This window comes from Vicia villosa, linkage group LG1, assembly GCF_029867415.1.
Source record: "Vicia villosa cultivar HV-30 ecotype Madison, WI linkage group LG1, Vvil1.0, whole genome shotgun sequence".
In the NCBI taxonomy this organism is placed as follows: Eukaryota; Viridiplantae; Streptophyta; class Magnoliopsida; order Fabales; family Fabaceae; genus Vicia; species Vicia villosa.
Genome location: NC_081180.1, coordinates 130660720 through 130676836, shown reverse-complemented (window position 1 = coordinate 130676836; position 16117 = coordinate 130660720). Strand labels below are relative to the sequence as shown.

Here is a 16117-nt window from a genome sequence, read left to right as displayed (position 1 = left end):
TAGACTTTGTAATTAATGGATTAAATGACATTAGATTTGAAAACAAATAGTCTTAATCAATTATCTGGACATTTTAAAGCTTTTGAGATAATATATGTGCTTATTGAAGAGAACTCAAGGGTTGACCTTCCCTCCAAGCTCGCCAACACAAAAAGAGTAGGCCACACTAGTGCTATAATTTAAGAAAATCTAGATATCCCCAATGTTGAGGCAGAATGAAGCCAACACCCTTGAGGTCACCTAGACCACTATTTGGATGATTCTTATAATATGTTATCTATTGTTAGACGAGCTTCCCCAGTCGAGATGGAAGCGAAAAAGGTTCGAAAACGTGAAGTAAAATATATTGTGATAGGGAAAAAGAAATTTCCTTATTCCTCACAGAGGACCACTAAGGAACATGTGGTAGCCACATTGGCGGGCGTGCACTGGCCCATAAATTTCACATGGTGGGTTATTATTGGCCCACTCCAATGAAGGATATTGTAGAAACTGTTAGGAAATGTGACAAATGCAAAAAGCATGCTAATCGGCATCATGCACAAACTAAGATCCTTCATTTTGTCACATCGTCATGGCCATTTTACCAATGGGACGTGAATATCCTAGGCCTTTTCCCACTAGCAAACGACCAACTGAAGTTCTTAATTTTTGGAGTAGACTATTTCACAAAATGGATAAAAGTTGAAGCCATCTCCAAGATTACAATATAGAGGGTTCATCGCTTCTACTTGTAGCGAATCATTTGTAGGTTCAGGCTACAAAGAGTTATCATCTTATACAATGACACTCAATTTGCAATTCAACTATGGTTTTGATTTCTATTATGACCTAAGAGTACAGACAAAGTTTATCTCACTTGTCCATCCACAGGCGAATGGGCAGACCGAGTCGGCAAATAAGATAATATTGGGCAGGATAAAAAAAGTTGGACGAAGCGAAAAAGCTTTGGGCCATATAGCACCATGAATTACTATGGTCATATCACACCATCCTCCATTTAACTACCAAAGAAACTCTATTTATAATGGTATACGACGCTGACGCCATGTTGCATGTTGAAATCAACACGACCACATGGAGGCATTCTCAGTTAAGTGAAGAAGAAAATGAGGCAAGGCTTAGATATACAACTAACCTGATTGACGAAACCCAAAATGTCGCCTATATTAGAGAATTCGCCGACAAATAGAAGGCAACCTAAGGATATAATTTCATGGTTGTCCCAATAAAAATGCAAGAGGATGATCTCGTGTTCAGGCAAGTTTACATGTCAGCTCACCTGATAAAACTACAACCTAACTAAGAAGGTTCATACTATATATATGTCAGAAATTACCTCACAAAGCTTACAAACTCGAGGAACTGAATGGAAGACTCATCCCTGAACATGGAACTCAATTAACCTGAGATACTATTATAGTTAGGTATTTCATGTTTCATATTTTAATAAGGAAAATCCATTTAATTCCATGAACCTTCTTTCAATTATTTTATTATCATGTTCCCATGAAGTATCACTAGTTCATATCCATGTTGGAGTTCCACTAGAAGATCCTTACCCCCTTATATACAATATCAATGTTGGACTTTCATTGGAAGATCCTTGTCACTCTTAGAGGCAATGTCAATGTTGGTATTCTCCTAGAAGATCATTGCTGCCCTTAGAGGCAATATCAATGTTGGACTTCTACTGGAAGATCCTTGCCACCCCTAAAGGCAATATTAGTGTTTGACTTTCACTAGAAGATCCTTTCCGCCCTCATAAGCAATATCAATGTTGAATTTTCACTAGAATATCCTTGGCGCCCTCAAATACAATATCAATGTTGAATTCCACTAGAAGATCCTTGTCTCCTAAGGGACAATACATATATTGGGCCAATACTAAAGAATTTTCAGGTTTCATCTTATTTATAATTAACCTTCTTGCTGGATCATAAAATATACCACGTAGTGGATCCTTTAATAAGCGGAGAAACAAGTAAATCAATTTAAGGTCCTGCTTAAGGGACTCAACTTAAAGTCTCGTATGAGAAACTCAACTTAAGGTTTCACATGAGGGACTCGACTTAAAGTATCGCCTAGGGGGACTTAACTTCAGGTTTAGTTAGAGGGAATCAACTTAAAGTCTAGCCTAAGATACTTAACTTAAAGTCTTGCATGAGGTACTCTACTTAATGTCTTGTCCGAGGGACTAAACTTAAAGTCTCTCCCGAGGGACTCAACTTAAAGTCTCTCCCGAGGAACTCAACTTAAAGTCTCGCCAGAGAGACTCAACTTAAAGTCTCACATAAGAGACTCAACTTAAAGTCTTGCCTGACTTAGGGTCTTTACTAAGGTAATTAACTTAAAGTCTCGCATAAGAGATTCAACTTAGAGTCTTGCCCGAGGGACTGAACTTAAAATCTCCTTTGAGAGATTCAACTTAAAGTCTCACTTGAAGGACCCCAAACTAAATCACTCAACCCGTTACAAGAACTCGTTCTTGATGGACTGTGTATTTGGATAATTCTATTTGATCTAAGAGAGGGCCAATCACAAGGAAGTATGACATACCTATTTGGGGGCGAATACGTAGCTAGCATTGTATGTTGCCCAAGGTTGGGTTCTAGTCGCCCATTTATCACCACATGCGCTCATTGGCTACAACACTCGCTCATATTTTGCATCATTCGCCTTTTGTTAGGCTTGGGTCGAAATTATTCATCACCCACTTATGAAAAATGGAGATTGACATGTCCTTAGACACTAATAATATGAAAGCTCAGGAATAGGGGAAGCCATATTCTCTGGAAGAATATGAGAGGTAACACTTTCCACGCTTATGAGAGGAGCAGAGTAACTATCCCCTGAGTCCAAGAACAAAGGCCTAATACCTCAACCATGGGATTAAAGGGGGACATTCAATTCACTTAAAAATCATTCAAATTCAAAGTTTCTCACCATCCTGCGTGAGTTTGCTCTAACACCAATAACAATCATAAAACCCTCACACAACCCTATACAATTAAGAGTTGTCTCTCATTGTAATTTTAACAAGTACACTTATAAAAATGTAATTACTTTTTACTTAGGATCTGCCTAACCCTATACAATTAAGGGTTGTCTCGTTGTAATTTTAACCAGTACACACAAAAATGTAATTACTTTTTACTTAGGATCTGTCTAACAGTGATGTAAGAGCCCATTCGAATTCAATACATGTATATTTGGAAATCACTTTTACATTGAATGTCATAAATCATCCGGGTTTTCTTCTCCGTAATACCCCTTATGCTCTTAATTATCAAGTATTCAAGATTTGTTTTTTCACTATATATAAATTTATCCAGATTTCTGTTATAATATTCAATTTTTATCATATTTAAGATTTTTCTTTACACCAGTTATAAACTTATCGAGCATTTCTATCTTTTATCATTTGTTATATGCTTGAATTATGATCTTGTTCTCATTCTCCTTCACTCTCTGTGTACAATTTCATTTAAAATTTAAATAAAACTCAATTAAACCCACAATATTCAAGAAAACTCATATTAGGCATAATCAGTCACACATCAATCCAAAATGACACGAATGATAACTTAAACAAACATAACATAAACACACATGTCTACAGATAAAATTAGTTAATAATTTGAAGAAAAAAAATTACTTCATTTTAATTAAAATCACATGGGTCAGAAACACCCACCAACAAATAACTTAAACTTTACATTAAAGACCAACCATTATTTTACAAATTTTATTCAAGAACTTATATACAAAAACAAAGAGATCATTCTTCAACATTACTTGATTCATGACATGGAGAGAACAAAGATTGCTCTTTCCTTTTACTAGAGCTTGTAAGCATTGCAACAACCTTACGCATGGTCGGTCGTCTAGAAGGATACGCGTCGGTGCAAAGTAAAGAAATTTTCAAGACATCAAATATTTGAGCAACATCAATTTCATCTAGTAGGTCCAATTTTGGATCAATGATGTCTAGTTTCAATGAATATTTGTTGATATGATTTGTCACCCATGTTACAAGATCACCACCACCTTGATCCAATGACTGGATTGGCTTCTTCCCTGTTAGTAACTCCAATAGCACTACTCCATAGCTGTATACATCACATTTTTCTGTGACTTTCATTGTGTATGCATACTCTGTAATCACAATGAAAGATCGCGATACACGCGTGAAACAATGATTATTGTTGAAAAAATGAAATGTGATAATGTTTGGAAGAATGCTTACCAGGGGCAATGTAGCCATAAGAGCCAACAACTGCAGACACTGACTTCGACTTTGAGATATCGATAAGTTTAGCCAAACCGAAATCACCAACATGAGCTTCGAATTCATGGTCAATAAGTATGTTATTGGACTTGATATCGCGGTGGATAATCCTCGGCTTGCAATCATGGTGCAAATAAGATAGTCCTTGTGCAGTTCCTAGAGCAATCCTAAACCTGGAATACCAATCAAGACTAGAGGAAGATTCTCCATGAAGTAACTCTCCTAAACTACCCTTTTCCATGTGTTCATAAAGTAGCATATTAGAGCCGCTGTAGTTGCAGAAACCGTATAACTTCACAATATTGCTATGCCTTATTTTGCCCAAAGTTAAGATTTCAGCGCGGAAGCAACCGTTTAAATCAATGCTGTTACTGTTTGATGTAAGTTTCTTTACAGCAATTGTGTTTATATGATTAGGATCATTTGATATATCTGCTCTGTACACAGTTCCACTGCCGCCTTTTCCGATTTCGTATTTGGAATGAAAATCTTCGGTGGCTTCAACCATGTCTTGGAAATTCAACTCCTCTTTCGGAAAAAAGTACATGTTTGAAACATTTGGAGAATTCGGTTTAACTATATCTTGGTTTGGCACAGTGAGATTTTTCATTAGATATATGATAACCAGAATTAAAATCAATGAAACTCCACTAACAATGGCTGCAACTATAGCTAGAATTTTTCCTAGTTTATTTGGAGGGGAATGAGATGTTGAACTTTGACAAGGAACAAGAAGTCCTCCACATAGTCCTTTGTTACCTGAAAAGCAGCTGAAGGTGGAGTTTTGAAAGAGAGGTAAAGAAGGTAAAGGGCCGAAAAGATCGTTGTATGAAAAGTTGAAAGAAAGTAAACTAGAGAGTCTGTTAAAGGAGTTTGGAATTTCGGCGCTCAAGTGATTATTGTTGAGTTGGAGAGATTCTAGCATAATAAGATTCCCGAGTTGAGAAGGTATTTGGCCGGAAAGTTTATTATAGCTGAGATTAAGTGCAATTTGCAAGGATGCGAGTGCACCTAACTCGTGTGGAATGTAACCACAAAATGAGTTTTCGCTCATTTGTAGTTCGGTCAACCGCAAGAGTTTTCCGACTTCTGATGGAATTTTACTAGAAAAATTGTTATTCGAGAGCCTTAGAAGCTCTAGCTGTGAAAGAGTTCCGATCTCACCTGATAAAGTACCTACGAAGCCGTTGTTGCTGAGATCAAGTCTTTGGAGCTTCCTGCAGTTGAAAAGTTCCGTAGGCAGTCTACCGTAAAGATGATTTGATGAGACATTAAAGGATACCAACTGAGAGAGGTTACCGATTTCTTTCGGCAATTCAGCCGAAAAACGGTTGTTAGAAAGGTGAAGTCTTTGCAAATTTGGGAAGTTACCAATTTGTGGAGGAATTGGGCCAGTGAATTCATTCTGTTCCAACTCAACTGTAGAAAGATTTACAAGCTTGCATAAATTCGAAGGAAACTTGCCCCTCAAGTTGTTACCGAAGAGGCGTAGATACACTAAAGACTTGCAGCTTGTAATTCTATAAGGTACATTTCCGGCGAGTTTGTTTGATCCTAAGTTCAGCATCATCAAGTGAGACTGTTGGCAAAGATGAATCGGAATTCTTCCGACTAAGTTGTTGAACGACAAATCAAGCACCCAAAGTGGACTATTTGCTCCAAGCGCGTAAGGAATTCTACCATTTAATGAGTTGTTGAAGAGTTGCAATGAGGACAGTTTGGTCAAATCCTGAAATCCAATCGGAATAGTACCGCTGAGGTGATTGATAGAAAGATCAAGCTGAGTTAGGTTTTTCAAAGTTGTGAACTCATTCGGAATTGTGCCGGTTAGCTTGTTCTCGAAGAGATGAAGCAGTTGCAAGCCTTTGATATTAACCAACTCGATCGGTATCTCTCCTGTAAGAAGATTCTCCGAAAAATCAATCTCAATCGCAAAAGAAAGGTTTCCAATCTCCTTCGGAATATTTCCTGTCAACTCATTCCTGTAAAGGTATAGTCTCTTTAGGAATTCAAGGTTTCCAAGCTCCTTTGGAATTTCTTCCACGAGATTGTTCTGATATAGTGCAAGAACCTCCAAATTTGTACAGTTTCCAAGCTCTTTCGGTATAGCACCATGAAGATCATTTTCCCTAAGGACCAAACATTGCAAGTTCTGGAGTAGTCCGAGTTCTTTCGGTATTTCACCACTTATCTGATTTTGAGTTAAACCAAGATACTCCAAGCTTTCACATCCACCTATCTCATGAGGTAAACTTCCCGAGATCATATTCTGTCCGGCTCGAAACCGAATCAATCTTTTAAGGTTCCCCATAGAAGCCGGCAAGGATCCGCTGAGATGATTAGTGTAAATAGTAAATATCGAGAGTGAAGAAAGGTTACCAATTTCGTCCGGAAAACATCCCGAGAGCTGGTTGTTGGAAAGATGCAACTCTGTTAAATTCGAAAGCCGGCCTATTTCGACGGGAATTTGACCTTCAAATTGATTAATGTTGAGAGTAAGAACCTGCAAGCTTGAGCAGTTTCCAATCTCCTTTGGTATAAAACCAGAGAAAGAGTTCTGAGATAAATTAAGATGAAACAAGTGAACCAAACCACCAATGCTGGAAGATAAAGAGCCGGAGAGATTCATTGCATGCAAGTCAAGAGATTCAACCAATGGATTGATGTCACTGTTGCAGATGACACCTTTCCAACCACAAGGTGTCGAATCATTTGAATTCCAATTCTCAAGATGATTGTATCTGTCGAACAATTTCCCCTTAATATCCATAAGATATTTTCCCTCTGCATTAAGCCCTTCAGAGAGACAGAAAATAAGAGTACATATCAACAACATCAGAAACAATGCATATACATTTTTCTCCATATTTGCACATGCAAATTCTGCACAGGGTTCTATTAGAGGTGAAACACTAACTATTTTTATTTTCCTTCTTGGAAGAAGAAAGAACCGAAGCACTAGAAGATTCATTAAAACATGCAAAATTTTGAGGAATATCGAGAAGAGGAGTGAAACTTCCCATGATAATGGGAAGGTGCATAGAGCTGACAACTTGATAATATGATAATGGTAAAGAATGAATAGATAGCATATTAGCATATAGATAATTGGTGGACAAATGAAGCATTCAAAGATTCCACTTTCTAAGATAATTCATCTTATATAGGATGAATATCATTTGAAACTCTTCTCAAACCCTCATTATATTATAGAGATTCTTTGTCATGTAGCCTCTGCAATTTTAGAATCTTAATGAAGTTTCTCCAATCAGTAGTATTAAAAGGGTGAAATATTGATTGAAAAATAAAATGATGTATTTTGAGCAAAAGATATTATTTGCTAGTTGAAGCTCCATGAAGATGAAAACCAATTGAATTGAAGATAAGTGGAGTTTCATCTGACACTACATCCACATTGCTTAATTTATCAGTGTAGTCAAAAGTCATTATTCTTCTACAAACTTCAGCACTTCAAATCATTAAAAAATTGATAGACTGAAAAGAGAAATAGTACAGAGATGGTGAAAAATATAATGAATGGCATAATATAAAGTTTGATAAAAAAAGTTTAAAAGTGATACTAAGAGAGAAAAAAAAGTGTTAAATAATCTATGACTAGGTGCAAAAGTAGTTTTACTGTAACCTGGCTTGGATTTAGTCTATATGCATTGCAATGAACCTTCAAACAGACAAAAGAGAACTTACGGAATTATTTTAGGAATCTTGTGAGTGGGATAATACCTTAGCAGAACTCATTAAATAAGTTAAAATGTGTTGGTGCTTCAAACTTTTTCCAATGTTTAACATTCTTCAGACACTGGGAATATAGAGCACATGCTAAATTTGTTTGTAATGACTTTTTTTTGTCCGGTTTCAACCAGGATACGAACATGATTGTCCCGATCAGGATTCGAACTTGGAGTCTCCCAAACAATTGGTCTTTAACTCGAGCTCTAATAACTTGATTATTTGTAACGACGGCAACATTAAATTTTGTCTGTTGGTTGTAATAGATTATGGCGGAGTAAAATAAAAGCGAAAAATAATGGAGAGGAGGATAAGCAGCATGACAAATCTACAAATATGGTAAGTTTCCAGGGTCTGATACTAAATATTAACAGCTCAACTCAAATTTTGCACAAGAGTACAACAAAGAAATAATTAATATTACATGAAAACTAACCACTACGACTTTCTTTTCTCGTGTAAAATAGTACAACATGAAGGCATAATATTACAATCCTGCTGCATCCGTGACATCATTTGAAGCATTATCAATCTCCTGTTTAGCAGAAATTACCCTGTCCAGAGTTTCGTCTGAAACCGAGATCCCCGTTGTCTCCAAGTCTGCCACAACGGCAACAGCGGCATCTAGTTCCCCGAGGTCAAGGCAAAGAGATATGATCTCATCATAAAGCGGTCTGAAACATAGGGGAAAGAAAGGAAAGCAATTATTAGCTAGAAAGCAACAAAAATATCAAGATATGGGTTGGGTAACCGAGTGAGTCTCTAGTCTTAAGAGACTCCAACTACAAGAGTTTCGTTATATAAAGAAAATGGCGTTACCTCCCAAACTTATAGCCAAGACCATGAGTTATTTGCAAAATTGTCAAGAAAGCAGAAGGTAGAGGTGCTTTTATAGCTGCACGCAAGATCACGGCACAATCTCCAATAGTTGGCATCCCTCCCAATTGTATGACCTGCGTAATACAGCCAAATTATGAATATATCTCAGCTATGATTTGATACATAAGCCAAATTTCAAAATTGAATGAAATATCACACTATGCTTGAACAGGAATCTACAAGCAGATGCATAATGCAAAACATAACAAATATCACATTATCACCACTGAGAATATTTATAAGCTAATATTTGAAGCAGCGCAAATTCATTCCTTTACGGGTAGCTTTCTAGCTGACAATACAAAAAACAACTGTTATAGACACTTCAAGTTCTTTGTAGATTTCCTTCTTGATCAATGACAACCACAGCATTGACACCATACTTAATAATCATTATGCCATTGCTAACTTTTAGTTCTATACAAGTACTTACAGTACAGCTCCAAATATTTCTTTTTTGTTCAATGTTTCTAAAGGTGTATTTGGTACTACTTATTTGATCATAATTTATAGCAACATCAATGTCATCACTACAAGCATAATCTTCGATTATCTGCTCCTATTACATATTAATTCACAGGCTTACCTAGCCAAATTTGAATGAGTTTGAAGTTATATTATATCATTCTTTGTTCTTTCAGTCAAAAGGCTTAGACAAAACCGTGTTAAAAGAAAAACTAAAAATTGCAAATTTTTGCATCTATCAAGTTTTAAGAAGTACCAAATGTAACGGATATATCCTCCTATATCCTATATATGCCACTATCCAATATGGTCGCTCACAATCTATTTAAGTAGAAATTCCTTTAGTTTTATGATCTTTCAGAATTTTGTGAATACATAACTCAGAAAAAGATGAAAGAGAAAAAGAAAGATGATTGTCGAACAAAAATGCACAAGAAAATAAAGCTCTCCAGTTTATTTGATTATCCATTATAGCAACCTACAAGGCTCATAAGCAGAACTAACCGATGCCAAATGACATTACTATTTCAAAAGTGTAAAAACATAAACATTGCAGTTAAAGGTTCAAGCATATATATTAGTAAAAACTGAGGAGTGTAAACTTTATTGTGGTATCCATTGGGCTGAGTATCTATTTGCAATCTGTATGAAAATAAATGTTTGATTTAAGTGCAAGCTGATCATGAATACAAGATAATTTGACTGTCAATTTTCAATACCATTTTACACCATTTTGGATCTACTCTCAAGGGGAGTTATAAACAGTATGTTTCATTTTGTTTGCATGAAGCAGTAATTCTGATATATGCCTATTAGGATTTAGAAACCGTGACATTTTACCATTTCAAACCAATTCAAATAGAGAAGCTTGCAATAAAAAAAGTAGTCCAGGTTTAGTTACTTGCCTTCTGCATAACTTGGATTGCCAACTCGACTTCCCGTTCCTGTGACCATCTATGAGGAGGCTTGTTCTTCAGTTCTCTCTCCCATGTCCATCCCCAAGCATCTGCTAAGGAGTACATGTCTGATACATCAAACACTCTACGATTCCTCATTTCCTTAAATGCCTCAAATATGTCCAAAGGAAACCAATCATCGTCGGCATCATCCTGCAAGGAAACAACTTTAGATTCTCAAACAACGTCAAAGTATTCAAAATGTAACAATGCAACAAAGAATAAAAGAGTATAACATTAAATTCAAGCGCAAGGTCTAAAACAGACTCAGCCTCTCATGCATGATCCCTCCAGGTCAAGAAAACAAATCATCCTGCTTGATCCCCCTCCCCGACCAACTAGAATATTTGGAATGGAAAAAAAGACACCCAAGAGATTATCATACCTCGACCATATTCCGAGATGTTCTTCTTCTTGACTTTTTAGAAGAGGCCGAGGGTTGGTCGGAATCATTCAAGAGCTGGATTCCAATCATTTGAAGGGGTTTTTTAGCTTCAACTTCCTTTTCCTTTATCCTCTCTACGTCTTGGTTCTCATTCGGTTCTACTTCCTCTTCTGCCTTTTCTACTTCCTCATCATCATCATCTGCTTCATCATCTTCGGCCTCTTTTGCATCACCCTCTGCAACATCAATATAATCTTGAACATCAGGGGACTCTGATGTATCTTCAATCATGGCATTTCCTTGAGCACCAGGTAAGCCTTCTCCTAAGAAGCGGCGTTTCCAATACTCTGTATTTCCTTCCTCCAGCTTTATGCGGGAAATCAATGCATCCAACTCTTCATCCACCTGCAACATTAACCATATTTAAGTTTATGCATTATATATAAAGATCAAGATGGCCGACAAAAGAATATGGCATATGAGCACATTAGGAAAAAAAATCAACCTCTTCTTCCTCCTCTTCAATGTGAGGAACCCAAAGCGGCCGACCACGAGATTGATTTATTCTCCTTGCTTTCTGAACACGCTGATAAAGAACATTTCTGGTTCCATCAGTAGGCAAACCTTGTGCTTCTAGTTCTTCCTTCAATTCAAGCACAAGCATTTTACTAGCAGCCTTAGGCTTTAAAACATTCTGTTCAGGCCCCTTTATGATTTTCTTTAGCCACGTAAGCACTCTAACATAATCAGATTCAGATACATCATCCCCTAAAGCTACAATTCCTTCAAACTGCAATTTCTTCAGAAGCTTCCTATGGTACAACTTCCTCTCCTTAAGGCATCTTTGTTTGAAGGAGGTCTCCATTGGATTTGAATATATAAATCCTTCAGCATCAGGATCTAGAGGTGTTTTACCACTTCGAGGCACCCACCGTTTGCGCTCTCCAGTAAGGCCACCTTCTTCAACATATCTGTTTCAATGAATAGCAAACTTGCAATCAAGACATCAACAAACATAAATCAATTTAATAATATGCACTAGATCAATAAGCCCCATTAACTAATATATACTAGACCTGTGGCTAGCACATGCCTACATCAAATAGAAAGAAAGCAAAACCAAAATGAAAAAGCTTGAAAATTTTCTAGGTAGAAATTTTTTAAGAGTTTATTCAGACTAGTACTTAGATTTTGGGCTGCCTATTTAGCCAATAGTCCAATTTTGGGTACTGTAAGGACTCAAATTTATAAAATAACACTGTGCTCTGGTGGACATTTTGGTCAGCACGCCAATGTGGAAGCTACAGAAACAGAAATTACCATCACAAGGTAAGATAAGAATCATTAGGTAGGCACATTAGTGACACTACTCTTGGACAGTAAAATAACAGTCAAGATGAAACCTCAATCAAAACTAAAAAAGACGAGTCAATTCATTACAATAATTTCAATTTGGGGTTTAGTGACTTGAGCAAGATTAAGCAATAAAAGTATGTGTGCACACATAAATAAAATAAATAACTCAGACCATAATAATAACAATAACAACAACAACAACAACAACAACAATAATAGTAATAATAATAATAATAATAATAATAATAATAATAATAATAATAATAATAATAATAATAATAATAAAACAACCAAATATAAAATAGAAATGATTTGCATAAATAGAGACAATACCTAGCAATATAATCAATCTCATAACCAAGATCAGCCTCCTCTTGTAAAGGTTCAATCCATGAGCTCACTAAGGTCCGGTATTTTCTGCTCGAGATCATTGCCCGTGGGGGAATTTGTTGGTTATCTTTGGCCATAGCTTCTAAAGCTTCAAGCAAGTCAAAAATCCTTCCTATAGTACAAAAATGTCTACCAGGTTAAGTCAAAGCATTCCTGAACAATTTTGGTCATAAATATGTATGAACAACTTATGACACTACATATTGAACTACACGGACAATTACATTTACCGTGATTATTATCCTTAGTAATGTAAGTTATTTTACTCGCCGCAAGAGTAACAAAATATAAGAAAATAGCTTCTTAAGGGAATGAAAATAACTTGCGGAAGCAAACCTTCTACACATGATGAAATAGCATATTACTCTTCAACTAATAAGTAATAACCTGAAAATTATTCTTTAAGCTGAACATATTTTACACCCTATAGAATACATGCCTCTGATGCCCTAACATTTTATACAGAATATTAATGAAATATTAAATTCTTTATCAATAAAGACAACTATTCTAAGAATGAGAATACTTAAAATAAATAACCAGTATAATCAAACCTTCCCGACACAATGCCCGAAGGTACAACGAAAGAGGATCTCCATAGTTCCCTTCATTATGTAGAACTTTTATACCCCCTTCAAAGTTTTTAAGTGCTCGGAAATGCCTGATAGCTTCTCGTATTACACAGTACTTGGTGAAACACTCTACTAACAGCCTACAGAGACACCAAAGGTTACTTAGTCACAAATGCAAAGTAAACTCCTCGCAGAAGGAAGTATCACTAAAATCTATACATTAAAGCAGGAACCCATAGGCCTTCTAAATTTAAATAAATAAAAAAAATCTTAACCTTAATACTCGCCCACAGTCAACACTCACACAGATTATGATGAATTGCTTGTTTCTCATTATGTTTACAAAAAGGTTTTCCACAAGAAGTGAAAGTAGCTCAAACTTCCATACAAAATATTTTTCAGTATGAAAAACTTCTAATATTTTTCAAATAAGTCAGCTACAAAAACTAATGAATATTGCCAATAAAAGGCCAAATTATATACTAATGAATTCAAATCATCCACTATTCAACATGCTAAAATGGTCAGGTTTGTAAAAGAAAAATATAAATAATGTGCCTTACGCATGGGTCTTCACATTTGGTTGTATGCGCTTATGATCTTCGACCATCATGCCAAGCAACTCAGCGACATCTTGTACTCTATAAGTCAAACGGAAACAACTTTGGTTAGATCACACAATAATAAATTCAATCCAAGAATATTCAATGGGGGCCTTAGTGTAGTTATTATTGTTGTATGATAAGAGAAATTGTGAAAGATTTTACAAAATTAGCCTTCATTAATGGTATGGGAAAGATAAATTGAAAGAATGGAAAGAAGAGAGAATAATAAATGCTTATGGGTATAATAGGAAGAGTAACATTAATGATTGGTATTGTAAAACAGCATATAATTTGGTACTAAACTTTTTTCCAAAGTGACGTCAACAAATAAAAAGGTAGAATATGAAGATTGCAAAATAGTTTATTTAACAAGTGAAGATTGAGGAATATAATCCTTATCATAATGTTTCCTTATATATTAAGAGTTCATACTGAGGAACAAATCTAAATTGCTAAAGAACAAAGATTGCTTTGCAATAATGTTGCCTTTTGCCTACTGTTCACCATGCACACGCAGCAGACTAACCTGTCATAAGAATCAGCTCTAGTATACGCTTGAATGACCCAATTGTATGTTTCTGTATCCGGCTTCATATAATCTATAGCATAATGAATTAAAGACTATTCAACTCAGACGTTCATAATAGAGAAATAGGCTATATCAATCTAGAAAAGAGCGCCCTTATCCCAAACAGTATTCACACGCAATTAAAGAAATAAAAGAAGAGAAAAACAATCGGAATTGACAAAGGAGTGTTTCACAAGTAAAAAGAAATAGAGACGTGGAATTCAAACCTTCTCCATATTCCATGTTCTCAAATGTTGTAAAGGCTATTTCAGGTATTCCGCAGGTAGCCTATTTAATTTGAAGGAAGTAATATTAAAAAAACATAACGCAAACATCCAGGTCAAGACCAAAACACATTCATAATTTGTTTTTTCATAACGAATTGAAATTTGAAAAGTTAAAAAAACTCAGCATTGTTCACCCGAAATACTGAAACATGTAAAAGTAAATTTACATTACATCATATTCTATATCAGTAGTAATCTTAACAGACTTTATAGTCAAAAAGAGAAGCACAACCCATGGAGCAAGGTTTTGGTTAGAGTTTTAACTTTTAAGTATGGAATTCATCTACTAGATAATGATGTATGTATAACGGCTACAACATATGAGTTAACTAGTAACACATAATAGTTTCGGCATCCATTTTTAATGTGATATGAAACTGACCCTAAGAATTGCACACAAAAATAGATGGAGAAAGTTAACCTGCACAGAAAGGAGGCAATTAAAATGAAACGTTGTTGCCATTCGTCCAGCAGCTTCCATCTCATACGAAATTTCCAAAGCATTAGAATGGTCTCCCGCTTTGCAGTCTTGCTCAATCAAAAGATCATAAACTTCATCTGTAGCCCTAAGGCCACCCTTAGCACCCTTCAAGAACACTTTGTTAGCATCTTCCAAATGCTTATTCCGAACGAGTTCCTCTACATCACACGAGAAAACAAACACACAATAAACAAGTCACTAACCGGAAAAAAAAAATCAAATTAAACCATCACCAGTCAAGAGTGAAATGAATCGCATAAAAAATCAAAATATACCAATAAGAATAATCCAAGCTTGACGAATATCATAATCTAGCTTTTCCATAGCTCCAAGTATCTCTAAACCTTTAGTGGCTTGACCTTTAGACCCAAACAATCTTACTAACGCAATGAAAGTTTCATGAACCGGTCGAAGCCCCGCACCTAACTCTCTCTTCAGCGAATCCATCTACACAATGTAACATAAGTGCTTATCATAAAAGCTGTTTCTATAAGTCATTTCAATCAGTCTCACAAGTCACAAATACCTATGCCATTACATAGACTCAAATATATCAATTCAAATAAACTCTTAAGCTCTGTTTGGATAAAACTATAATTCAATTCGATAGAATCGATTTTGGTATCTGATTAGTGAAAAAGAGAATTACCGCTGCTTGCTCATCGCCGTTAAGAGCATACGAAACCACCAAACCGTGAAACGACCTTGGACCGGGACTCAAACCGGCGGCAATCATGTCGTACATGACTTGAGAAACTCCGGTCGAGTCACGGTTCCTGGCCTGGTTCATGAGCTCCTCCATGAAACTGAACCGGAGACTGGTTTCAAGTGAAGTGTCGTCATCTTTGGGTTGTTTCTTCTTTCTGGACCGCTTCTCCGAGGAAGTGACCGCCGCTGCTCGAACCGGTGCGGTTCGAGGAGGGAAGCGGTTTAATTTGAAGGGGATGTAGGTATGGGCGTAACTGTAAGTGTAACATGAATGCATGTATGTGGATTTTGTGAAATGAGTTTTGGTTTTGAGAATTGAGAGAGTGAAGCAGTGAGAGTGTTCAGTATGCGAAGAAGGAATCTAAGAGCTCTTGTGGTGAAGATGATAAGGATTTAGTACAGAAATGACGATAGTCAAATACAATTC

General features: G+C 36.1%; 2 protein-coding genes across 2 annotated transcripts; both read right to left on the bottom strand.

The window, feature by feature from the left end:
- Nucleotides 1-3620: 3620 nt before the first annotated feature.
- On the bottom strand, nucleotides 3621-8238 carry LOC131644205 (probable leucine-rich repeat receptor-like protein kinase At5g63930). Its single transcript, XM_058914636.1, has 2 exons — nucleotides 4250-8238; nucleotides 3621-4158 (listed from the first exon to the last, which is right to left on the bottom strand). Exons 1-2 carry the CDS (start codon nucleotides 7389-7391, stop codon nucleotides 3782-3784), a joined length of 3519 nt encoding a protein of 1172 aa, XP_058770619.1. The 5' UTR covers nucleotides 7392-8238; the 3' UTR covers nucleotides 3621-3781.
- Nucleotides 8239-8378: 140 nt separating this feature from the next.
- LOC131644206 (uncharacterized) lies at nucleotides 8379-16117 on the bottom strand. The gene is made up of 13 exons (XM_058914637.1): nucleotides 15632-16117; nucleotides 15258-15429; nucleotides 14923-15140; nucleotides 14442-14502; nucleotides 14173-14245; nucleotides 13605-13682; nucleotides 13024-13181; nucleotides 12413-12581; nucleotides 11229-11694; nucleotides 10724-11128; nucleotides 10288-10491; nucleotides 8858-8991; nucleotides 8379-8712 (listed from the first exon to the last, which is right to left on the bottom strand). Exons 1-13 carry the CDS (start codon nucleotides 15965-15967, stop codon nucleotides 8526-8528), a joined length of 2661 nt encoding a protein of 886 aa, XP_058770620.1. The 5' UTR covers nucleotides 15968-16117; the 3' UTR covers nucleotides 8379-8525.